The sequence below is a fragment of the Mus musculus genome, chromosome 18 (assembly GCF_000001635.26).
Source record: "Mus musculus strain C57BL/6J chromosome 18, GRCm38.p6 C57BL/6J".
Taxonomy (NCBI): Eukaryota; Metazoa; Chordata; class Mammalia; order Rodentia; family Muridae; genus Mus; species Mus musculus.
This window is the reverse complement of record NC_000084.6, coordinates 63,239,126-63,265,955: the sequence shown is the minus strand read 5'-3', so window position 1 is coordinate 63,265,955 and position 26,830 is coordinate 63,239,126. Positions and strand designations below refer to the sequence as shown.

The window sequence follows — 26,830 nt, the reverse complement described above, 5'->3', positions numbered from 1 at the left end:
CATCTGACATGATGCTCAAGCACTTTCAGAGTTTGGAATGCTTTAGATTAGAGATGCTTAACCAGTAGAGTCTATGTAAAGACTTCTAGATCTGAAAGACTAGAAATATTCCAAACGGCTCAAGTCCCTTCTGGCCGGCCCACTGCAGCACCGTGGTCCCTGGCCCGGGGGAGTCTCCGGACACCCACAAGGACCCACACAGGATCCTCCATGGGATCCTAAGTCCTCTGGTGAGTGGAACACAACTTCTGCTAGGAGGCAGGTTCAAACACCAGATATCTGGGCACCATCTCTGCAAGAGGAGAGCTTGCATGCAGAAAGTACTCTGACCACTGAAACTAAGGATAGAGCTAGTCTCCCAGGTCTGCTGACAGAGGCTAACATAATCACCTGAGGAACAAGCTCTAACCAGAGACAACTATAACAACTAGCTCCAGAGAATACAAGATGGCAAAAGGCAAACGTAAGAATCCTACTAACAGAAATCAAGATCGTTCACCATCATCAGAACACAGCACTCCCATGCCACCTAATCCTGGGCACCCCAACACAACCGAAAAGCTAGACCCGGATTTAAAAGCATATCTCATGATGATGGTAGAGGACATCAAGAAGGACTTTAATAACTCACTTAAAGAAATACAGGAGAACACTGCTAAAGAGTTACAAGTCCTTATAGAAAAACAGGAAAACACAACCAAACAGGTAGAAGTCCTTATAGAAAAACAGGAAAACACATCCAAACAGGTGATGGAAATGAACAAAACCATACTAGACCAAAAAAGGGAAGTAGACACAATAAAGAAAACCCAAACCGAGGCAACGCTGGAGATAGAAACCCTAGGAAAGAGATCTGGAACCATAGATGCGAGCATCAGCAACAGAATACAAGAGATGGAAGAGAGAATCTCAGGTGCAGAAGATTCCATAGAGAACATCGGCACAACAATCAAAGATAATACAAAACGCAAAAAGATCCTAACTCAAAACATCCAGGAAATCCAGGACACAATGAGAAGACCAAACCTACGGATAATAGGAGTTGATGAGAATGAAGATTTTCAACTTAAAGGGTCGGCAAATACCTTCAACAAAATTATAGAAGAAAACTTCCCAAACCTAAAGAATGACATGCCCATGAACATACAAAAAGCCTACAGAACTCCAAATAGACTGGACCAGAAAAGAAATTCCTCCTGACATAATAATCAGAACAACAAATGCACTAAATAAAGAGAGAATATTAAAAACAGTAAGGGAGAAAGGTCAAGTAACATATAAAGGCAGGCCTATCAGAATTACACCAGACGTTTCACCAGAGACTATGAAAGCCAGAAGAGCCTGGACAGATGTTATACAGACACTAAGAGAACACAAATGCCAGCCCAGACTACTATAGAGTTTAATGAAAATGAAGCCACAATGTACCCAAATCTATGGGACACAATGAAAGCATTTCTAAGAGGGAAACTCATAGCTCTGAGTGCCTCCAAGAAGAAACTGGAGAGAGCACATACTAGCAGCTTGACAACACACCTAAAAGCTCTAGAAAAAAGGGAAGCAAATTCACCCAAGAGGAGTAGACGGCAGGAAATAATCAAACTCAGGGGTGAAATCAACCAAGTGGAAACAAGAAGAACTATTCAAAGAATCAACCAAACGAGGAGTTGGTTCTTTGAGAAAATCAACAAGATAGATAAACCCTTAGCTAGACTCACTAGAGGGCACAGGGACAACAGATCCTCTGACTATGTATCCCTGAGTGGCCTGTACTCTGTAGAACAGGTTGGCCTCAAATTCAGGGTCTTACCTCCAGAAAACTGGTATTAAAGGTGTATGCCACTATACCTAGCTCAATTATGGTTTATTAAGGAGAGAGTTTCACTATACAGTCATGCCTAAGAGCCAAGTCATAGAAAGGTTCCAAAAGAGTGCATGTTGACACGTGTGTACAAAGAAGGAAAGAGGGAGGAAGCAAAGGGTGAGAAACACAGAAGAAAAGATGACTTGAAGATCACGGGGTAGAAGCCCCTGGTTCTTCAGCTGCTTTGATTCGCAGCAGTGCGTAAGTGTGACATTTAAGCTAATTAGGCTAACGCTATACTAGGTAGAAACATGAACTCGTGAATTCAACATCCTTGAGGCAAGTATTACCTGTTTCCTTCCCTGCCATACACTGCCATGCTTGCTTGTCCTGGTGGCCATTGAATATCTTACCTTCTATGCTCCAAGCTCCCAAGACATATGCGTGCTAACTCATTTATCACTTAGAATGTTCTTCAGAGGCAATCCTCTCGTGTGCTCATCCATACAAATAGCATTTATCGTGTGCTAAATACTTCAGCTAAATACTTTTCTATGAGTTGATCACGACCTTCAAACCATGAATCTTACGTTTAAGAGAGAGATGATGATGATGACGACAATGATGATAAGAATGAAGAGGAGGAGGAGAAGAGGAAGAGGAAATCCTTTCAGAACAGCGAACTAGGCTCTAGCATGTAGAGAAGGGTATCTACTTCACCTTGCTAACAATCAAAGTGGTTCTTAGAGGAGGGCATCTAATCTTAGACATAGTCAAAGAACAGAGAGGCACTGAAGATCTGGAAGCAGAACCTTGAATTGTCTTTTGACCAGCTTCACTAATAGGCGGAAACATCATTATAGCAACGGACCCATTAATTAAATGGTTGCTTTCCTGAGGTGTGATGGAGAGAAGCTGGGGACCATCTGTCTTTCCGGGAGACTCCCTGGTAGATGAGTCATCACCCAGCTGTTTGGGAGCACACACAAGGAACAGAACACAGAGCTGGTCAGCAACTGCCCTGACCTGGCTTTCAAGGCACAAGAGGAAAATCTGGGGTCAGTGAAAATAAACATGATGGGTCCCAAGGCCGTTAGTCATAGTAACCTGGTGTGTGTTGCCTGTGGGAAAATCAAGATAGTACAGAAAGTCCCTCCTCCTGGCCAGTGAAGCTCTCATGTCACCATAGTCACCATGTGTACGAAGACACTGGTGACAAGAGCAGCCAAGTGCTCAGAGACAGTACCCAAGATCCACCTGCTTCAAATAGGCAGTGTCTGCCCTCAGTTGAGTCCCTTGGTCCTGGTTCACACAAAATCGGAGGCATGCATTTTTCTTTATGTAAGGTTCTGTGCCTGCCAAGTGCTCAGCACTGAACCAGTGCTCTCAAGAAGATAAGTGAAAGAAAAGAGAAAGCCAGTGTTCTCCCTGGCCTGAGAGAATGACATGTGGCAGGGTAGAAACTTCAGAGTCTGAGTTATTGCTTTCCTGAAGGGACTTGAGGACAATCTTGTGCAGGGCACATCTGCTAATTGCTGTGTAAATGTACCACAGGGAGCAAGCCTGCTGAGAAGGAAGAGACTCCTAATTGTCTTCAACCCATTCATTGTCATTTGTAGGTCCCTGGGTATAGAACTTGGCAAATGTGCCTTAATGAAATATACCCAGAAAAATGAGCTCTTCTTGTTGGCTTAATGTGACACATTGCTGCCAACACGTAGCAGCATCAGCACACAGGGAGCACTTTCCTCCTGTGTGTGATCTTCACTTCTTATTATGTCCCTTTAGGAACATTTAATGGGATCCCTTAAGTGCAGAGCACAGTACTAGAAGTGTCCAGAGGGGTTCTCAGGGTTCCTCCCCCAAGGAGATTAGAGGATGGACCACTTCAGGAAATGCATGAATTGGCCCTTATGCTTCAAATGCCTTTTTAATAAAGGTAATGATTTTGATTGCATCAACAAAGCGAACTCAAACTCGGTCTTGCTGTTTTACTCTTCAGGTTCCTTCATCTCCTTAGCCCAGTTGCCCAAGGCAATTGTGGACATTAACCCTTTCATCTCGGCTACTAAGCCATCCAAAAAGTGAATTGGGCCTTTTATTCCCAAGTGGCCACTTTGGTCAGCACGAGTGCTATGAAATCTGTAGAGGACATATCTACAGGACAGGAGGTCTGAGCTGTTTGTGAAATCCCAGGATCAGAGGTGAGGTAAGGCTAGCTCTCAAATCTGAAGAATTTGAAGCCAGGCCTAGTACAGATCCAAGTTACTAGTCCTGACTGCTAGTCCTCAAGGAAGTCACTCCTTGAAGTTAGTAAATGCATGATGTATTGTGGTTCCAGAGAATGACGGGGTATGAACAGGAGGTAAAATGTCTTAGGGCACCCTCTGCCTCCCTGTTCCTATATGGGACAGTCAGTGGACATAGCAAAGAATATACTTCCCATCTAGACTGAATGATTCCATCGGCCTGTTTCCCACGTTAGCCATTGGTCCTATGTGTGTGTGTGTGTGTGTGTGTGTGTGTGTGTGTGTGTGTGTGTGTGTGTGTGTGTGCGTGTGTATGTATGTATGTATGTATGTATGTATGTATGTATGTATGTATTTTGGAAAGATCCCAGCTTCAGCACCAGTTGAGTAAAGAATTAAGGACATGGCTGTGCCTCTGTATCCTTCAGGAGGACATTTATTGTCGGTGTGAGGGAGAAAACAGCCAGAGGTATCCAGAAGGGTCCAGACTGAACTGGGACTTGAGAGGCATGAGAGATTGGGAGAGTAAGAGAAGGGAGGGGGAAGAGGAGAGAAGGGAGGGGGAAGAGGAGAGAAGGCAGACAACACAGGGACAGACAGGCCAAGAGAACACATAAGCCAACATGGCTGGGTGATCTAGGGAAGGGAAGTTGAGGCAAAAGAAGGGAAGCTCGGGAGCTGGAGAGATTTAGAGGTGGGGGTGGGGTGTGCCTGTCAGGATCACTCTATAACAGGTGCTTATGAGTAGGGAGAGATGCTAGGAGGACCCTGTGACCAGTGTCTGCTTTAACATGTTAAATAGGCTCCTCACTTAGCCATTTGTCCTGGGTTTCTTTGAGGTACTTTGAGTTAAGTTACCCAGTTTGGTTTGCCTTTCATTTTGTCTTTTCAGAAACCTTAAGCATTCGTACACGAGGTTGTCTCTACTGATGCATGTATGTCTGTGTCCCTCTCTATACCCTCTAATAAAAGAGCTTCACAAAATATCCAACCACCTAAGAACGTTAAAACTTCGTATTTTTGAGAACTGACTTCTAATATTTGACCGGAGTTTTCCTCTGGACACGGTGAAATTACGGAAGGTGAGAGGTCGTGGAGTCATCATCCGGGCACTGAGCAGTGTGGGCACCAAAAGGAAGAAACATGGGTGTTTAGGATCTGGTCGAATGTGAAGACACTTGGGGAGACAGGAATAGCACTCTGCTGTCATGGAATTAGTGGGGTGACAGCTAGGAAACTTCTGTATCTAAATGCAGGCTTTTCTGTTTATTTACTCTCATAAACATTCTGCTTTCAAATATTCTTTCTTCTTTTAGCACAGGGGTCAGCAAATGACAACCACCCAGCCCAAAGCTTCCTGTATCCACAAATGGTTTTGTACATTTAAGGAACTAATTTAAAGGTTTTGAAAAAAAATTAAGAGGAAAAAGTATTTGGAGATTTTATTGAACCACAGCTATGTTATCTTTCCATGACTCTTAACAAAATATATCAGATTATATAAAGTCAAAGGGGATTAAACATTTTTTTAATTCACTTTACATCCCTATCACAATACCCCTCCTTCCTCTCTTCCCAGCCCCACCCTTCTAAGCCCCTCCCCCATTGCTCCCTCCCCTTCTCTTAAGGGGAACCTTTCTTGGGTACCACCCCACTTCAGAGCATCTAGTCACAGCAGATCTAGGCACATCCTCTCCCACTGAGGCCCAGCCAGGCAGTCCAAGTAGAGGGCAAGGGGATTCAATAGCTGGGAACAGAGACTGAGGCAGCCCCCACTCCACTTGTTAGAGGACCTACATGATGACCAAGATGCACATTTACTGCAAATGTGTAAGGAGGTCTAGGCACAGCCCCTGTATGCTCCCTAGTTGGTGACCCAGGCTTTGTGAGTCCCCATGGTCACAGGTTAGTTGACTCTGTGGGTCTTCTTAGGGTGTCCATGACCCCTCTGACTTGCTTACTTCTACCCCCCACTCTTCCACAAGAATCTCCAGGCTCAGCCTGATGTTTGGCTATGGATCTCTGCGTCTGCCTCTGTCTGCTGCTGGAGGAAACCTCTCAGGATACAGTTATGCTAGGTTCCTGTCTGCAAGCATAGCAGAGTATCATTAATAGTGTCAGGAGTTGTCTCTCTCCCATAGGATGGGTCTCCAGTTGGAGCAGTCATGGATGGCTGTTTCCTTAGTCTCTGCTCCATCCCTATCCCTGCACATTTTGAAGGTTTTGTGGGTGGATTGATACCCACCTCACTCTGTGGAAGTCCTGCTGTACTACAGGAGCTGGTCACTTCAAGGGTCTCTATACCCCTCTGGTAGGGATCTCAGCTAGAGTCACGCCCATGGACTCCCCATATCCTCCCCAAGCCCAGGCATCCAGCTAGTCACCAAGATGTCCCCCCATGGTGATTTCCATGCTCACTCCCAGTCCTCTCAGCATCAACAGAGTGTCCCCTCAAAGCCAGAAGTACCACTGGCCCTCAGAGATAAGGGCCTAGTAGATCCAGCTCTGTAGTGAGCTTTGGCTCCTTCACCCTGCACATACTTGTGTGTCTCTCTTTTGGTTTGGTCAACTCAAGTAACAGTGACATATCTGGTTTCTAAATCTCACTGTCTTTCCGGTGCACATAGCATCTGCTCTGTTAGTGTGGACTCAGGGCACAGACTACTCAGCCATGATCCATGCTGGAGGGATCACAGTCTAGGTGTAAGATGCCCAGCACATGGGTGTTGTGAAGCAATTATTTATGCCATAAACTAGTTATCAGATAAACAATGAGAAGATCAACATTTTCCCGTTGTTCTTATTGCTTTCCTAGAACTCTCAGATGCATGATAGAATTTTCTCATTCTCCCTTCCATGTCTCATAAGTATTATTTTAAGTTTATCTTTGTTGCTGTGTCCTGCACTTTGGATGAACAAATCAGTAATATCAAACTCACCAAATTTATCTAGCTAATCTGGGGCTTAGTTTGTATAATGATCTGCTTAAATGGAATGAAAATATTTTTATGCCTGGGACTCATCTTTTAATGGAATGCCATATTTTTATTTATAAAGATGTGTCTTGTTCATGGGGTAGGATGTTATTTATTAAATTATTATTTACTAAATTGTTTTAAAATTCATTATTTAAATTATTATTTATTAAGTGATTATTATTAAACCCAGCTTACATTTATTTCAGTGTTTGTCTTAGACCGTTTTTTCCTTGCTGTAACAAAATGTCAGAAGCTCAGTGCTGTATAAGGAAGGCAGGTGGTGTCTTAGAGTTCCATTGCTGTGAGAAGACACTATGGACACAGCAGTTCTCATAAAGGAAAACATTTCACTGGGGCTGGCTTACAGTTCATAGGTTCAGTCTACTGTTGTCATGGCAGGAAGCATGGGGGCACAAAGGCAGACATGGTGCTGAAGGAGCAGCTGAGAGTTCCACATCAAGTTAGGCAGGCAGCAGAAAGAAGGAGTGAGACACTAGGCTTGGCTTGTGCATTTGAAAACTCAAAAATCTCCCCAGGTAACACACTCTATCCTACAAAGCCACCCTACTCCACCAAGGTCACACCTTCAAATGCTACTACTCCCTGGTGACCAAGCATTCAAATATATGAGTCTGTGGGGACAATTCCTATTCAAACCATCACAGGTGAGCTTATAAATCTCAGTTTAGGAAGCTGGAAGTCTTGGACTAAGTAGCCTCGACTCTTCTTTCTATCCAGGCTCCACAATTGGCATACTGCTAAAGATAGAACTATCTTCTATGAGGTCCACTTCCCTAAGGGTCCCATGGTCTCCCAGTAGCATCACCCTGGGAATTGAACCTTGAGCTCATGTTCCTTTGAGAAACAGTTATCCAAACTGTGACAGTAGTTATAGATGGGGTGGCAGGGAGAACTGTGAAAGCCAACTGTCCCAGCAGCTGACACCTGGAAAAGGTCCATGTGTAATCAAACTCAACCAACTACATGATGGAAGGTCAGAACTGTGCCCCTCAGTGTTAGATGGCAGTAGCATCTCTGCCAGGGCCAAAGAGACCAAGAACAAAGATAAGAGTGTGCTCTCACTCAGCCTCAGGCTAGCAGGTTAGATTAAATTTGTCAAGAGATGCCATCAGTTTTTCTATGGGTCACTAGCAGTATGTATAGATGTCTACCAGAAAATCATGGTAAGGTGGGTGCACCAGGGATAAAATTCCTCTATGAGTGACAAAGTCTTTGCTAAGTTTGTGACTGTGTGCTGAAGGTAGTCCCTACCTTTGGATGCTCATGTTCTCCTGAGACCAATCTGAACCTAGACCAGAAGGCCTCAGTGGTTCTGTCCTGTGCCACACCTATCTCCCTGTACAAGCCCACATCTATTTCTCCAACCAGGAATGGCTGGCCCATCATGTTCATACCTGAACCCTTGTGGCCTTTACCTGTAGGAAGCTGCCTTGTCTACATCACATTTATCTTGGGTCAGCCTATGTGAGTTTTCTGGTCAGTGCTGGGATGGAGTAGCTTACCCCCTAGTGTTAGTTCTAAACCCTTCCTGAGGACTGTTGTGCATCCAGCTCCCAAGGAAGCAGCTCAAGGCTCTGCTGCAGCTTCTATAGCTTTGACATTTGTTTTTTGTTTTTCCTGGGCTCAGAGTGTCCTACAGGGTTTGCTCTGTCTCTCAGTGACTTGAAGTATAGATGTCTACCAGAAACTTCTGAAGTCAAATCTCTGTCTCAGTGCTATTTCTTGGTAACCCAACTTAGAACATATCACAGGACCATATCTCCAAGTGTCAGAATCCTACCAACTTTATTCACTACAAAAGGCCAGAAGAGTCCCCTGGGGTCAATGTGTAAGGAAGGATGTTGCAGAATCAAGTAGTCAGTTCAGAGGAGGGGTGGTATGGAGACATGATGCCGCAGCCTTCGGTTCCCTTCCCATGGTCCTTGATCATCAATCCCCTATGCACCATGGATACTGCTTGCATCTCTTTCATTGAGCAAAAAGTTTTGAAGAGATCCTAACACTTTAAAAGTTACTAAAGTTTGGAGAGATGGCTCAGTGGTTAAGGCATTTCTTGTTCTTGCAGGAGACCCAAGCTTAGTTCCCAGCACTCACATGATGGCTCAACATTTGTAACTCTAGGGGAACTACAGTTCCATGGGATCTGATGCCTTCTTTTCACCTCTGTGAGCATCAGACATGCACATGCTATACATACATATATGCAGGCAAACCACTCATATACATACAGTAACATAAATCCATTTTAAAGTTATTAAACAATGACAAAAAAGGAGAGGATGGGAGGGGAGCAACCTACATTTTTTTTTCTCCGATCATATGCCAATCAAATCAAATTAAGAGTCTGTCCTGGTCTGGTGCTAGGGAGACTTGAGAGCTGGAAGTGGTGGGAATTCCATGACTGGGTTGCAAGGCACACAGTGGAAACTCTGACCTCTCGGGAAAGTGAAAAGAACCGGAAATATGAGGCTGCTACACCTTCCTCTGGTCACCCCTGCATTGTGGACATTAGCTGTCCCATGAGTCACCGTCTTCATCATAAAAGGTTTGGGTGTGTGCTGAAGGATGGTCCCAGCATGAGGGTGAAGATGGAGGAAAGTGGTGGCTGTCTGCCTCCATTTCTATTGGCTTGGTGCTAAGGAAGCAGCCATCATTTGAACTGCCGAGTTTCATGTGCTTAACCTAGAAGCTTGGCTGCTGAGTTTGAGGCATCTTCTTCCAGCTGATAGCTATTTCTACTCCACCCCATTTCCAGCTTATGGAAAACCTTCAATTTTGTGTCAGTTCATTTTTCATGTGTTTCTTTACATACCCCCAAATGGAAATCAAAATAGACAAACAAAAGACCAATAAGACCAACCAACCAACCAACCAACCAACCAACCAACCAACCAGCCAACAGAAAAACAAAACAAAACAAAACAAAAAACAAAAAATTAAGAAACAAAAGAAAAAAATCAAAACAAACAAGCAAACAAACTAAAAACCTGCAAATAGCTTCATTTTAAGGGGTGAGAGCTTGTGTCCACTTAGCCATCTTAGTGCTGGGATCCCCCCTGGCTTTACCTGTGCAGGTCTTGTTCAAGCTACCATAGTTTCTGTGAATTCATGTGTGCACTGGTCCTGTTATACCTGGAAGACACTGTTTCCCTGGAGTCATCCACTATCTCTGGCTCTTACCTTCTTCCTACTTCCTCTTCCACACATAGTACTAAGCCTGGAGGGGACAGACTTGGTGAAGACTTCCCACTTAGGTCCCACTGCCCCTAAGTCTCTCACTCTGCACGTTGCTCAGCTATGACTCTGTGTTAGTTCCCATCTATGAGAAGAAGAAGCATCTCTGATAAGGATTGAATGATGTACTGATCTATAGGTATAGCAGTATGTCATTAGGAATCATTTTATTGTCATGTTCCTTTTGCAGAATGGTAGTCGTAGGTTTGCCCCTAGGCTCATGTCCTCTCTAGCCTCAGGTTCTTGGCCACTTTAGCAGTGTCAGATGTGGGTCTCATCTCATGGGATGGGCCTTAAAATCAATCAGAAAATGGTTTTAAAACCCTACTTACCTCTTGCTCTCTTGCTCTTTTGTTTCTTTCCTGCTCTTGCTCTCCCCTTCCCCATTCCCTTTCCTTGCACCTCTCTCCACGTGCTCATGGCCATGGCTGATCTCTACTCCTCTACTTCTCTTCTCTTCTCTTCTCTTCTCTTCTCTTCTCTTCTCTTCTCTTCTCTTCTCTTCTCTTCTCTTCTCTTCTCTTCTCTCCTCTCCTCTCCTCTCCTCTCCTCTCCTCTCCTCTCCTCTCCTCTCCTCTCCCCTCCCCTCCCCTCTCTTCTCTCTCTGCTTTTCTCTGCCTTTACTATCCTCTTAACTCCCCTCCCCATCCCTCAAATAAACTCTAGTCTATATTAAAAAATAATACTACTTCCTATATGGACTCTATGACATGACAATCATTTTGGGTGGTTTTTATTAAAGATCTCCATTTTAGGAAATTTAATATCAATAAGCAAAAACTCTGTTTAAAAATCAAGATATGATTTATTTAGAAATATTCTACTCTCCCTGTTAGCTACTTAGTTCCTTTGTTAGCTTTGATATTCTTCTTCTTTGGCATCCAGATGGTTGGGGAGGCAGTGTGTGCAGATGAAGTGTGGTGTCTAGCCATGGGTTACTGAGTTTGTCTCTGTGAGGGCATGGTTACTTTTGGAAATGTTCTTGAAGTCATGCATGTTGCTTGTCCTTGTATAACCTATCACTTCAACTGACATGGTGGTAGAATTGTTAAAAACATACTCTGAGAACTAGGAATATAAATGCGTTTTCTTATTAGGATTAAAGGAGTGTATGGGAGCCCACAGATAACATTATGGTGAATGGGAAGGGGCTGTACACTTTCCCTCTAACATCAGAAATAAGATGAGGATTTCCAATACTTGGAGCTGAATTATATTCTCCCCAATTTATATTGTGAAGCCTTATTTCTGCTGTACGTGGATTTCTTAGGGGAGGGACTGACATTAAGTTTAACATAAATTACAACTAGGTGATTTGAGTGGTTCCTTCATCCAGCCCCACTGATGCCCTTATAAAAGGAGAAAATGTAGGGTCATGTGCAGTCATCGGGGTTGAGCCAGCTCAGGATGTTCACCATGTCAAAGTGATCAGGCACAGCCTGGGAGAGCCTTTGATGAAGATGCTCTGAGAACACCTTCATCTCAGGCTCTAGTTCCCAAAGCTGTAAGAAAATAAATCTGTTATTAAACTGCAAGTCTGACCGGGGATGCTTCGATCATTACATGCCAGCTGCTCCTGTGTGAGGACCTGAGTTTGGAATATCAGCATCCATAGAAAACTTCAGTGGTGGTAGCGTGATCCTACAAGGCGGATGCTGGGAAAGGCAAAGACATATTGGCCAGACAGTCCAGCTCAACCAAGGAGTTTTATTTGTATTATGGGAGTATTTATATTATGTTATCTCATTGTTGCATTTTGGGAGAAGAGAACTATTTTCAAAGATGTGTACCCGGGGGTTTAATGTTACTTCACTATGAAGGGCACGTTGAGCTTCACTCATATCAAAGTCAGAGTATAAGTAGATGAAATTGGAGGCTGGGTCTTGATGCTGACGTGGGATAAAATGTTGGGCTCCTGTTAATGCTTGTGTGGGAGGAGGATGGGCTTCGGGCATTCAGAGCACAGAGCATTAGGGGCTGAGATATTGTCCTTGTGTTAGTCATCTTTCTTAGCCTCTATCACAAATACCTGCAATGACCAACTTATAAAGATAAAAGATTCACCTTGGGCTACTCTTTGAGGAGTTCCAGTTTCTGATTGGTTGGCCAACTGCTTTGGCCGGTACCACAGCAGTACATCTCACACCAAAGTACAGACCAATAAAACAAAATTGCATTCATCATAGAAAATAGACAAGTAGCCAAGAAGCCCAGGTGCTGCGCCTCCCTAGCCATTAGGGAAATACAAATGAAAACTACAGTGTGACACCATTTGATACCCCAAAGGATAGCCATGAAAAAGTAACCTGTAGAGAAGAAGTGGAGTGTTGACAGACATAGCAAACCTGGAATCTCATAATGGCTGGTAAGAATGTGGAGTGCGCACTTGCTAGGAAAACTTTGCTATTCCCCCCCCCCCCGAATCCTTTACATATAATTGTAATATGATGTAACAATTCCTCTTCTAGGGATCTACATAAAATAAAATCAAGCAGATACCCAAATCGCTGTGTGTGAATATTCATTAGAGAGCACTGGTCATTGTAGCTAAAGACCCAAGTGCACAAAGGCAGAGCAATGGACAGGTGCATTCTCATTTATCCATAAAGAATGAAGAATCGATTGTGCGTCCATATAGAAAAACCTTTAAAGATCCTGCTAAGTAGAAGCTCATTACATGAGGCCACACGTGGATGGTGGTGTCCACTGGGTGCATCTACAGAGTCCCAGGGTAGGGGAGGGGAAGTGGGGAATCAGTTTGACGCATGTGGAAGTTGAAGTCAATGGGCAGGCTGTTTGCACAACATGGTGAGTGTGCTGAATATCGCCGAATCTGTGGTGAGAAATTTACCTCAATTAATAATGCATATAAGAAGAGCTATTTGTTGTGTCAGTTCTTACTTCTATACAACTAAAAAAAAAAAAAAAAAAAAAAAAAAAAAAAGATCCAAATGACAGTGGAACTGAGAACAGTGCCAACAGTGCCAACAGCTGTTTGCCCCCTGACTTCTGCTTCTATAGATTCTGAGATTGTGATTATCCCAGGGATAATCAAATTCAGTTTCCTTTAGCTGAAATTTTACTCTCATGGCTAATCACATTCCTGCGCTAATCACATTCCCGCACCATATTGGTCCAAGAGTTGGAAAAGATAAAGATAAAGCTTTAAAGATAGAGCTGATGCGTTTTAGAATCACAATAGGATTGATTCCTCCTGTATGTGGTTGTCTTTACTTATGATGCCTTGGACTTTAACGTATCAGTTTTAAATAGCAATTCCCTCTTTAAGCTGAGAACTGCCCCCACCCCTGTGCCCAAGAGTGCTTCAGTGGAGTATGATGCTTCTCAGACAAGGTCACACAGTCCCGCAGGAGAAGAATGCAGGAGGGAAGTGGGCGCAAGAATTACAATGACCTGCTGGGCTCTGCTGGGTTCTGTCTGATCAGTGACTGTCTTCAATACATTGTTTGTTGACTATCGGATCTAAGAGATACTCAGTCTGTGACAGCTCAGGATTTTAAGTGAACTTTGATGCTTGATTGTATCTGCTATTGGCTTTGACTTGTTGTTGTTGTTGTTGGTTTGTTTCTATTTCTTTTGGATCTATCCAATTTGCATTCTTCATTTACTTTTATTAGGTATATTCATGTGTTGCTTGCATATGTCCACATGCATGGCCTGTGTCTGAGCAAGTCAGAAGAGGCTATCGGATCACCTCGAACTGTAGTTACAGATGGTTGTGTATCACCATGTGGGTGCTGGGAAATGGGCCTGGATCCACTGAAAGAGAAGAACCTGGTTCCTCTGAAAGAGCAGGAAGTACTCAATCAGAGAGCGGTCTCTTCAGGCCTCAGCTTTTGCTTTATGACTACCATGAAAGTTACGTAAAGTATCTTACACTTAAAATAATTGACTATATAGTAATCACAACTTTTTTTCACATCACCTAGGAAAGCTACACTTTGACTTCATAGTCCCTCCCATATTATTGTCACAGTTTATGTCTTTATGAACTGATGTACTTTAGTTAACTGTTGCACCTATACTTACTTTTAAATTCTTCTATTTTTTAACTTACTGTATTAATTGGAGTTAAATTTGATTTACGCACCATCACAAGAGCATTACAAGTATTCTCAGTTTGGCTGTGTACCTATCTTCGCCTGTGAGTTTTATGGATCCTCATGTTTTTAAGAAATGTTGGCCAGTGTCTTTTCATTCCTTGGGAAGAGACAATTTTAGCATTTCATTCATTTTTGGTAATCTGGAGAACTCTCTGTCTTTCCTTACTGCTTTAGTGTCACCTTTTTCTGGGATGTAGTGTTCTTGGCCCATAGTTTTCCACCTGTGCTTTGAGTGTATCGATCCAGTGGCCCCTGGCATCTGAGTTTCCAATGAGAAAGTCTTCCAGAATTGAAGACCCAGAGATGAATCCACACACCTATGGTCACTTGATCTTTGACAAGGGAGCTAAAACCATCCAGTGGAAAAAAGACAGCATTTTCAACAAATGGTGCTGGCACAACTGGTTGTTATCGTGTAGAAGGATGTGAATTGATCCATTCCTATCTCCTTGTACTAAGGTCAAATCTAAGTGGATTAAGGAACTCCACATAAAACCAGAGACACTGAAACTTATAGAGGAGAAAGTAGGGAAAAGCCTCAAAGATATGGGTACAGGGAAAAATTCCTGAATAGAACAGCAATGGCTTGTGCTGTAAGATCAAGAATTGATAAATGGGACCTCATAAAATTGCAAAGCTTCTGCAAAGCAAAAGACACCGTCAATAAGACAAAAAGGCCACCAAGAGATTGGGAAAGGATCTTTACCTATCCCAAATCGGATAGGGGACTAATATCCAATATATATAAAGAACTCAAGAAGGTGGACTCCAGAAAATCAAATAACCCCATTAAAAAATGGGGCTCAGAGCTGAACAAAGAATTCTCACCTGAGGAATACCGAATGGCAGAGAAGCACCTGAAAAAATGTTCAACATCCTTTTTTTTTTTTTTAGGTATTTTCCTCGTTTACATTTTCAATGCTATCCCAAAGGTCCCCCATACCCACACCCCCAATCCCCTACCCACCCACTCCCCCTTTTTGGCCCTGGTGTTCTCCTGTACTGGGGCATATAAAGTTTGCAAGTCCAATGGGCCTCTCTTTGCAGTGATGGCTGACTAGACCATCTTTTGATACATATGCAGCTAGAGACAAGAGCTCTGGGGTACTGGTTAGTTCATATTGTTGTTCCACCTATAGGGTTGCAGTTCCCTTTAGCTCTGTGGGTAATTTCTCTAGCTCCTCCATTGGGGGCCGTGTGACCCATCCAATAGCTGACTGTGATCTCATCCACTTCTGTGTTTGCTAGGCCCCGGCATAGTCTCACAAGAGAGAGCTATATCTGGGTCCTTTCAGCAAAATCTTGCTAGTGTATGCAATGGTGTCAGCATTTGGAAGCTAATTATGGGATGGATCCCTGCATATGGCAATCACTAGATGGTCCATCCTTTCGTCACAGCTCCAAATTTTGTCTCTGTAACTCCTTCCATGGGTGTTTTGTTCCCATTTCTAAGAAAGGGTAAAGTGTCCACACTTTGGTCTTCGTTCTTCTTGAATTTCATGCGTTTGGCAAGTTGTATCTTATATCTTCGGTATCCTAAGTTTCTGGGCTAATATCCACTTATCAGTGAGTACATATTGTGCGAGTTCCTTTGTGATTGGGTTACTTCACTCAGGATGATACCCTCCAGTTCCATCCATTTGCCTAGGAATTTCATAAATTCATTTTTTTAATAGCTGAGTAGTATTCCATTGTGTAAATGTACCACATTTTCTGTATCCATTCCTCTGTTGAGGGGCATCTGGGTTCTTTCCAGCTTCTGGCTATTATAAACAAGGCTGCTATGAACATAGTGGAGCATGTGTTCTTCTTACCGGTTGGGACATCTTCTGGATATATGCCCAGGAGAGGTATTGCGGGATCCTCCGGTAGTACTATGTCCAATTTTCTGAGGAACCGCCAGACTGATTTCCAGAGTGGTTGTACAAGCTTGCAATCCCACCAACAATGGAGGAGTGTTCCCCTTTCTCCACATGTTCAACATCCTTAATCATCAGGGAAATGCAAATCAAAACAACCCTGAGATTCCACCTCACACCAGTCAGAATGGCTAAGATCAAAAATTCAGGTGACAGCAGATGCTGGCGAGGATGTGGAGAAAGAAGCTCTACAGCTAGAAGGATGTCACTGGCGCTCCTAGGGCCTGGGACCTTGAATTTAGTTTCTCCCTCTGATTAAATTGAGCCTGAAAATGAAATGGTAGTACTTAAAATAAGTTTGTTTTGCTTGTTCCTACCAGTTGAAAAATTTTGACAATTTGGGATACAAAATACCATGACCAAGGGAACTTATAAAAGAAAGTTTTTAATTTGGGATTCATGGTTCCAGAAGGTTCGAGGTCATGACCATCCTGGTGGGGAGCATGGCCGGCAGGCATGGGGCTAGAGCAGCAGATGAGAGCTCACATCTCCGCCCAGAAGCATGCCCTCAGTACAGAAAGCTGGCTGATTTCGCTTAGTTTTCTTTCTATGTTTTCCTGTGTCTCATTGACCTTCGACTTGTATTTTTACATTCTTTGATAAGGATTTTCTTTTCTTTTTTATTAGATATTTTCTTTATTTACATTTCAAATGTTATCCCCTTTCCTGGTTTCCCCTCAGAAAACTCCCTATCTCCTCCCCCCTCCCCCTGCTCACCAACCCATCCACTCACACTTCCTGGTTCTGGCATTCCTCTACACTGGGGCATTAAGCCTTCACAGGACCAAGGGCCTCTTCTCCCTTTGATGACCTACAAGGCTATCCTCTGCTACATATGTGGCTGTCGCCATGAGGCTACTCTTTGGTTGGTGGTTTAGTCTCTGGGAGCTCTGGGGGCACTGGTTAGTTCATATTGTTGTTCCTCTTATGGGGCTGCAAACCTCTTCAGCTCCTTGGGTCCTCTCTCTAGCTCCTCCATTGGGGACCCTGTGATCAGTCCAGTGGATGGCTGTGAGCATCTACTTCTATATTTGTCAGGCACTAGCAGAGCCTCTCAGGAGACAAGAGCTCCTGTCAGCAAGCACTATTGTTGGCATCCACAATAGTGTCTGGGTTTGGTGACTGTATATGGAATGGATCCCCATGTGGGGCAGTCTTTGGATGATCTTTCCTTCAGTCTCTGCTCCTCACTTTGTCTCTATATCTCCACCCATGGGTATTTTGTTCTCCCTTCTAAGAAGGACCAAAGTATCCATGCTTTGGTCTTCCTTCTTCTTGAGCTTCATGTGGTCTGTGAATTGAATCTTCTTGTCCTTGGTGTCTCCCACTGGAGTTTGGCTGTTTGTTTCTGTTCCTTGATTATTTATATTCTTTGAAGCTTATTATTTTAACACTCCAGGCTTAGTCACCTCCCCAGGCTTTATGGACATGTTTAAAGGAAAGCAGAAAGCTCACACCAAAACCCAACAAGAAACACTATGGAGAGTGAACTGGTTCTACAGTCCAAGTCTTGTAAACCTTGGCTGCGGGAGGCCTTCCTTTCTCTACTTACCCCTTCTTTAGATTTTTAAGTGGTCTCTGCCCCTCAGCCACATTTGCAACTGAGAGCCTATCACGTATTTTCATAGTGCAGAGTCCTTGCATACTCAAAACTTCATGCCTGATCCCTAACCAGTAGAAAGTAGTTGCTGAGATGTGGACCTGCTACTGAGGTCTGCATGATTTCCGCAAGGAGCTGGTGCAGGCCATGCCTAAGGAAGTACAGAAAACTGTGTACAGAAAGGAGAATGGGCAACTTAGGGAAGCCATCAGCTGGTTGTAGGCATACTTGGGTGAGAGGCATTGCAGGAGTCCTGGTATGTCTCTTTAGTAGCAATTATAGACCCATGGCTGGCGATGGGGAACCAAAGTTGAGCTGAAGGGCCCTCCCTCCTCTTTTCTTCATCCTTACCTGGTTTTGGCTGGTTTCCACCGGCCTGTTCCTTCAGTGTTTCTTGATGAGGTGAGACAGAAGTGAATTGTCTGGGCTAGAACCCCACAGAATTGAGGAAACTGGGCACTCACTACCTTTCTCAATTTTTCCAGAGGGAGAAAGTACTCTCTATTCTTTCCTGGCAGCAAGCTTTGTCAACTATCAGAGAGGAACTTTATTCAAGTTGCAGATGATATGATTTTACTCTGAAATATACATTCAAAATGTTTATTGAAAAACCTCAAACACCCTTTCTTATGTATTTTGAAATGTGGTTTTTAGGAAATTTTAGGTTCTTTTTTCTGGTAATTTATTTGAAATTTCATTGAATTTATAGACCAAATTCAAGACAAATTTGTATCTTTGTCATATACTATTTTGTGAATATAACTTATCTCTTTATTCATTCATGGAATTTTTATACTCCCATAAAAGCCTTATGCATTCTTCTATGTCAATTTTTAAATATTTTTTGTTAACCAAGATTCAATCAAAAAGTTGTAATGTCATAGGAAATCTATAAACATGGGACTCACATGTTTTCCTTCATTTGAATTATTTCAAGATATTGGCTTACAGAATTATGTGTATGAACTGGCTGACAATGTCCTCAGTCTTTAGTGTAGGTCATTAAAGAGAAGTGATGGGCAGCCCAAGTTCATGGGCCTTCAGACTGAAGCTCCCCTCCACAGAGAGAATTTCTGGACATGCCTTCTAGTGCTCAGCCTGACTCTCTGCGATAGGGATGTCCAAGTGATAAACAGTAGTCCCATGAGTTAACCTTGGTTTACTTTGGCCTTTGTGACTTTGTAAATTCTCATCAGGACCCAGATTAGTGTTTGATCAAATGACTGTGTACTCTGTCTGGGCTGAGTTGTCATGTTTACAGAATCATTACAAAACATCTTTGAATGCTAACTAACTTGTTTCTGATTTTGTACCTTGAAGTTGCTGATGTAGTGTGGTGTACCACTTTTTGGAAGGTGATCTTGCATCTGAATCCCTTACTGAATTTTCATAGTTGATGTCCTAGTTGGTCTCTAGGCGTGGCTTGAACTTCTGTACAGACACTCATTACCTGGAAATCAATCCCTTTGAGCATACTATTGGCATGTCATCCCCTTCATTAGGACTTTGCCTTTTCTTTCTTCATGACACCGCCAGCCTCTGTGGTGATGGCATTTGGATTCCTTGCTCATTCTCTGTCATCCATGGGTCGATGTCTAAAAGCACACCATAAACAGATGTTTACACAGTCAAGACTTATTCAACATTTAAAGATCGTTTCTTACATTCTTAGTTTTCTTAGCTATTTCTTTGAAATCATTAATGCTTTTGTTCTTTTGAATATTATAAAATGCTTCTTTTATAGTATCAAAAACTGTTATGAGTCCATTAGTATCTGAATTTCATATGGATTTCTCATTTTAAACACATTTGTTCATGTATAGTAAAATTTGAAAAATAGAACAAGCTATATTTTACTTTATTTCAATGGTTAACATTCCGTATAATTTATGTCCATGTCTACATGTGAAATTGATTTATAGTTTTCTTCTTTACCCTTATTTAATTTTGAAATAGAACATATAACTTTGTAAAACATTTTAGGCTACTTTCTTCTTATTTTTTCTCCCTTAAGGTTTTTTTTTTAATGAGAGGGTTATGGGTCCGTTCTATGCTGGTAATGTTTTTCTATCCAGTTTTCTGAGTCAGTGTTTGTTTGTAATCCATCATAATATGCCCTATAATAAACAGGAAAGCAGGATTTCCTTTGTAGTGAATTTTAATGGGTAAAGTCAATTATATAACATTTTAAAGGAAATAAGATGTCTTTAGTCTGTAAGTTTATAATTAAAAGAAGAATTACACTGCCTGGCTTCTGAGCCAGTCTTGGGGCTTCCTTTTGGGTGGCAATGTGAACACTCCCTCACCACATTCTGCTCTTTCCTCCCTAGGACACACAGGGCGGTTGCTACAGTCCCTGTGCATCACCAGCCTCTCATTTCTGCTGCTTCACATCATTTTCCACATCACACTGGCCAGTCTGGAAGCTCAACACCGCATCACACCTGCTTACAACTGTGAGTACCAGCCTCGAGCTTCCCCTCCTGAATGCGTGTAATGAAGCCTCCTATTGTCCCACATATACAAATCTGTCACAGGATTGTGCTATGGAATTCGTTGTCATTTTGGTCATTCAACAACCTAGCATAGCATAACATATGTGGGTATGTCTATATGTACGATTTGCCATGGAAAAGGAGGGCATGAGGCAAACAATGGATCCCCAACTTATGTTAGCTATTGGGATCCTATCTGACTGTAAAACATAACCATGGGTCTCGGCTGTAAGACAAGTACCTCCAATCTGTGAGAGCACCGAAGATTAGCAATAGTCCATGGATTGTGGCAGGCACAGTGCAGTGTTTGTTATGTCTGTGGGAAACAACATAACGCAGACCATTTATTTTCAAACGGGGAGTTTTTCAGTTGGTATCTATGAGGAAGCAAACGTGTTACTCCAAGCGTGAACTTACGATCTGAGAAAGTCAATATATTTACTCTTTGCTTATCCATTATCTTCCCCCAAGTAAATTATACTTCGGTTTCAGTAGGATTTGCATTTGTCTCTTGAAAAAATAAGCATTTTAAGTAGGTGGAATCGAATCCATGTGTTTTCAGTTAAAACTAAAAGACTCTGAGATATTGGAAATAGACTATAATAACAGTTTTGACTTGTCAGTTTTTCTTTGAGGAGCCCATTTGTGGCTTTGAAATTTCCTGAACTTTCATGAGCGCAAGTATAAGGGGTGGGGAGTAAACACTGCCTTCCTTATAAAATAAAAAGATCAGAATTCCTCATGCACCAAAGGGCATTAACTTAAATACAGTGTAGGAGTCTGTGATGGATTTTACAGTCATAAATTATTCATTAGCCTTCCATGTACAACATTTAGACGTGTACAGAACCAAGGATTTATTAGGTTCAAAATTCCTTTAATAGCAATCCCTGCCCAAATCATAGCTTTATTTTAAATCTATATTTTTAAGATATAGTTTTTCTATAAACTAGTATGTAATGTATACATCAAAAAAAATCTACCCAACTTAAATATACAATGGAGAGGGTTTTTTTCGCATATTCAAAAATTGATGCAGTTATTCAGAATGCTTGTTTAAAACAGGCTTCATCCCTAAACATATCCCATACCCATGGAGAGGTATCCCCAATGTCCTTTTGCAAATACTGCCATGTTGCTGAGAGATATAGAGGATCCATCAGGCACACCAGCTTAGGCAATGAAACTCACTGTCTGTCTGAACTCTGTATTTCTATATTTGCCCACATTGAAGCTTTCCCACAATTCTACCAAGATACAAAATGCAACATGAAATGATGATGCAGCTTTCTCTTTATATTTATAAATGTGTTTACTCTGTCTATGTTCTTTCATGAAGTGTGGGTAGACAACTTAAGTACACATACACACACACATGCACACACACACACACATACACACACTGGTTCTTTTTTTTTTTTCTTTTTTTTTGGCTCTTCTTTCTTAGGTAATGATGCTTCAAGGCGGGGCTCTAATGGCATCTATTCATGCCTCTGTTTTCCAGGGATTAGAAGAGACTTCCTTGCTGCTGTCAGGCCTGGCCTCTTTCCCTTTCTCTTTCCTGTGAGTTAGAGCTGCCCCTCATAGCCCTTCCTAAATATTTGGCTTCTCAACACCAGACTATTCCCATGTCCTCATCAGAAGCATTTTATATTAGCATGTAAGTCACATTGCAGTATAACCTGCACATCAAAGTCTAAAGAGACCCTCCCTTCCCTTTCCTTCACGCTCCCAGATGGGACTCCCCTTTGCATGAATCAACAAATGGAAGTCAGAATATCAAACTTTAACTTCAGCAAAACTAATTCCGACTTGAAGCTTATTTGGATCAAAGTCAAGGTTCCATTTGGAAGTTCCAGAGTTTTTGATGAAGTAGCCAATAGGAAAGGGCTTAGGTGAAAGACTGAGTTTTTTTTTTTTTTCTTTTTTCTTTTTTAAACCGGAGTGATTTCCTTCCAGCCATAGGCACCTTGAAGGTGAATTTATAGACGTCATAAATTTCTTCTGAAAAATCTTGCTGCTTCCTGGGCCAGTGCTGGCTCATCAGGTGCTGTAGGTTTGTGTTGGTCCGGTTTCCTGTGTAACATTAATATTAATGCATTCTTGACTAGGGATAAAAGAGACGCACAAGCTTCAGAGCTTTGCAGCTCGTTTAGAGCCCAGGGTCAGCACAGATGAGGTGAAAGCCTAGAGGATGTTTAATGGTCAAATTATAGAAACTCCCAAAAGTGCAGGGAGGCCAGGTAATAGAGATACTGGCTCATTATTTAAAGTCGGCATTCCATTCTGTCTCGTGGACGGAGTGACAATTTTACTTGTCAGGGCTGCAAACACAAAGCCTGTTAATTTCACATAGCAAAACCAGGGATTAATTTAACCTTTGATTTAAACATCAAAAATCATCATCATCATCATCACCATCACCATCACCATCATCATCATCATCATCATCATTTTGTTTTCTTCAAGACGGCGCTAGCTGTCCTGGAATTTGCTCCTTGAACTAGGCTGGCCTTGAACTCACAAAAAGCAAAATACCTCTGTCTCCCTAGTGCTAGGATTAAAGATGTGGGCCACCATGCCTGACCCTTTTTAATTAACTAATTAATTTTCGTGCATTGGTGTATTACCTACATGTATTTCTGTGTGAGGGTGTTGGATTTCCTGGAACTGGAGTCACAGACAGTTGTGAGCTCCCATGTGGGTGCTGGGACTCGAACCCAGGCCCTCCAGAAGAGCAGCCTGCACTCTTAACCACTGAGCCATCTCTCCAGTTCCAAACACCAAAATTTTAAATGAAAAGTCAAATTCCCTCTTAGTCATCAATGTGACCCGCGGTGAACACATCCCCTGTCTTCAAGATGTTGCTAAAGGAAAAGAAAATGTCTCCAACAAATGGTGTTCAAATCCAAGACCGCCAAGTGCTCACTCCTGTGTTTTAAGTCTGTTTTCTTAATGACTTGTTTCTCTGTTGCAGACTCATACCTTCACCCTATTATGGTAAAAGCCCCCTACTTAGGAATCCAAGACATGTTTTTGGGGGACAACAGTAGCATTTATAAATATTGAGCCCTTGAAAGCCCTCCTCCCCCTGGAGTCCTATGAATATTAACTGGAAACAGAGAAGAGGTGTTTTTTTTTTCTCCTTTTTTTCTTTTTTTTCAAGCCACGACCGTTTAGTTTTTTACTGGTTGGCAGATTTCTTAAAGGTGCCATTGTGCTAAACTGAAACATAATATTCTCTCTCTCTCTCTCTCTCTCTCTCTCTCTCTCTCTCTCTCTCTCTCTCTGTGTGTGTGTGTGTGTGTGTGTGTGTGTGTCCCTGTGTATGTCCCTGTGTGTGTCCATGTGTGTGTCCTTCCCTCCCCCAAAACAATGTTTCTATAGGTAAGGGAGAAATCAGTAGATCAGGGGAGACAGCTGTAAATCTCCCTTAAACGTGCTGTACCAGTAACTAAAATATTTTCGTTCTGTCAGAACCACGCTACTTAAATAAATGTGAATCTGGTTTCGATTATGTCACTGTCGTTTACACAGGAGTGCTGTGTCTGACTCTGTGGTAGATATGTAGCCATGTCAGAGCAATTTCCAAGCCAGGCCAGTCTGGATTCCTCTGCTGTACAAAAGCAAAGGCATGCTCTTGATTGAAAGAAACTTTCTAATTTCAAAACTATGCAAGAGAATTTCTGATCATTTTAACTACCCATGGAAGCTTGCCCACAGGGCATCTACTAGTCCAAGCCCCTGGAGATCGAAATATTTTGGTACTTTTTTTTTCTCACTCCAGACAGGATTTGCTCTATTTCATTGAGGACATTTCATACGACCCTGTGTTATTACCACACCAGGTCTTTAGGACTAGCATGGTCATACATCTAGACAGCTGTGGACTTTGCAGGCATCTGTAGCAACTGAGGCAGTGAGTAAGAGCTTTCATGTCAGGCTCCACCCAGCCACCGGCCCTTTCAAATCATTGCATACACAGAATGGCAGGTCCGGTTAGCTGGCCAAGCTTTGCCACATAGGACTGTTTATTCTACTTCCTTCCCCAGAGGTGTCTTTTCCTTGTATAAATACAGAGCCAAGTGTGCAGGGATCACCGAGGCAGGGACTGTACTGATGAAGAAATAGGCTCTGTGAGAAGAGAGCTGTGGGAAGCCACTGTACATCTGAGCTGCACACTGTGCCCTGGAATGTACACATCCTGCACGTGTAACAAAACTCTGCTGCACACCCAGACCTAGCACCTCCTCCCTCACACATATATCACTGGCCTTAGCCACACCCCCAGCCTATCACCTACTCCTCAACCCTCAACTGAGGTTTGAACCCAGGGCCTCATACGTGCTAGGCAAGTTTTCACCAACTAGGTTCCCAAACTGGAACCTTGAGTACTGATCTGTTAAGGTTTCTACTCTACCCCCCTCTTTTTGGAAATCCTGATTTACCAGGTATTTAGGATAGCGGCTTGTTGTAAGCCTCCAGTTGGACTTTGGTTATTTCTAGTCACAAAGGACTTAAGTGACTGGGGTTCACTCTACAGTCTTCTCTTGTTCCTCTATTTGTCTTTACAATTGAGCAACTGCTTCCTTCAGGTCCTTTGATGGCAGTAGTCTTAGCTGGGCCCTGCTGTCCCCTAATGGCTAGACATCTCAGATCATTAAAGTCTATTTTCCATGTTTGACAAGGACATGCTATTTGGCCCATGGGCAAACATCTGAGAAAGACCTTAGTGTTTTGCTCAAATGTTCTTCCATTCCCAGAACATGTTCAGCACCAAGACCCAACTGATGAAACACCTGTTTGTGACAGTAAGACTGGTGGTTTGCAGTGGGTCAGTGTTGCTGGTTGTAAGATGGAGGACAAAGGAGCCCTTTGTCTGTATCTGGCTCCCTAGTGCCAATCTTTACTGATTTGTTAGTCAATGATGTAGCTACAAACTCCACTTGGGCTGTCTAATCGTTAATCCTGTTAGCTGCATCCATATCCTAGGAGTTGTGGTTATCTGATGGATCTCTCCTGATGAAAATGACTATGGTTGCCAAAAGGAAATTCCTTTTTATTTTAATTGTTTTATTTGTGTGAATGTGTGGATGGAAGAGTTGATGTGAGTGAAATGGGAGGTAAAACCCAGGAGAAGTAACGCCGTGCTTCCTGTAAGCTATGCGTTGACATCGTTTTCTGTTGTTGGCTCTCATTAGGGATGCCAGAACACTTGCATAACTGGCGTCTTGGAGGACCTTGTGCTTCCATCTTGTCCTTCTTGCCTGCCCTCCTCCTTGACTCAGGTGCCCCCACCCTGACCCCCAGTAAAACAACCTTTAAAATCTACCAACCTGCAACAATAGCATGGCTCTACCTCTCGCCATCCATGCAAGTGTCAGCGCAGTGGTCTAACTCCCTCTTATCTGCATTTGTCTAGGTACATGTGGGCATGTATGTACCTTCTCAGCACCTATGTGGTAACAGATGTGCCAGAACTGATGGTTCCTTCAGTGCATACGGCTTCTATTGCCAAAAGCCACACCCAGACAAAAAAGTGAGCTGAGGGGTTCACCCTGTGGAGAAGAAACGGTCCTCAGGGTGAAGCCCCAAGCTCATGCTGTGTTTGTCTGTGTCTTGATTTATGTTGGAGAAATACTCATAGAATAGTGTTTAACCAATCCAGCAGCATTTCAAAGAGAATTTCTCATCTTATTATGAGAAGTTTTCAAATGAGTTTTAGACTGTTGAATGTGATTGTAGATGGCTGTGGGCTACTCCTCTCTGTGCCTCAGTTTATCCATGAAAAAACAAAGTGCACCTGCTCTCCTGTCAGTTGTTGGGAAGGCTGAGTTAATCAGGTCTTCAGAAATATCCCTGCCCTGTAGGGGTGACTATAAGTTCATGCTTATAAACCATTGTGATACCTCTACATGCCGCAGACCCTCTGGGCCCCTTGTCTGCGTGGAACCAGTCTCTGGGTGCAGATGGGCAAGGAGTCGGCGAGTGACAGACAGACCAACACTCGAGATGATGTAGAATCTGTAAGTATTGTCACAAAGTGAACACCAGTCTTATACAGTACAGAAAATAAAAGGGGTAGGAAATCACAGCAGGCAAGGTACATTGAAGTTACCTGATAAAAAACAAAGGAATGACTACAAATCGACTTACAGGAACCAGGTAAATGTTTACAGTAAAGATAAAGCAGTCCTGTCTAGGGTCAGCTTAATGACAGGTAAGGATTTCACACTCTAGTGCTATACCTTTGAACCTTGTGAAGGCTAGCACCAGGGGGTTCTGCTCTTAGAAGACCTTCTCATGAATAATGTACTACCACAACCCCCCCCCCTATTTCCTAGGCCTTGCTAAATTCTTATGTGAGTGTAACTTTTAAGTATCTGGAGAATCTCCACTTGTCAGA

At 42.7% G+C, this 26,830-nt stretch overlaps 1 protein-coding gene across 10 annotated transcripts in view; it reads left to right on the top strand.

Annotated features, from left to right (window-relative positions):
* Nucleotides 1-26,830, top strand: part of Piezo2 (piezo-type mechanosensitive ion channel component 2) — a 377,504-nt gene that overhangs the window by 121,761 nt on the left and 228,913 nt on the right. For all 10 annotated transcript variants that reach the window (XR_386006.4, XR_001782388.2, XM_006526169.4 and 7 more), the window contains exon 3: nt 20,260-20,385. Coding sequence is in view for 8 of the 10 variants with exons in the window: in XM_006526169.4 (XP_006526232.1) it covers nt 20,260-20,385 (126 nt within the window). In the remaining 2 variants the exon portion in view is untranslated. The remainder of the gene's footprint in view (nt 1-20,259; nt 20,386-26,830) is intronic.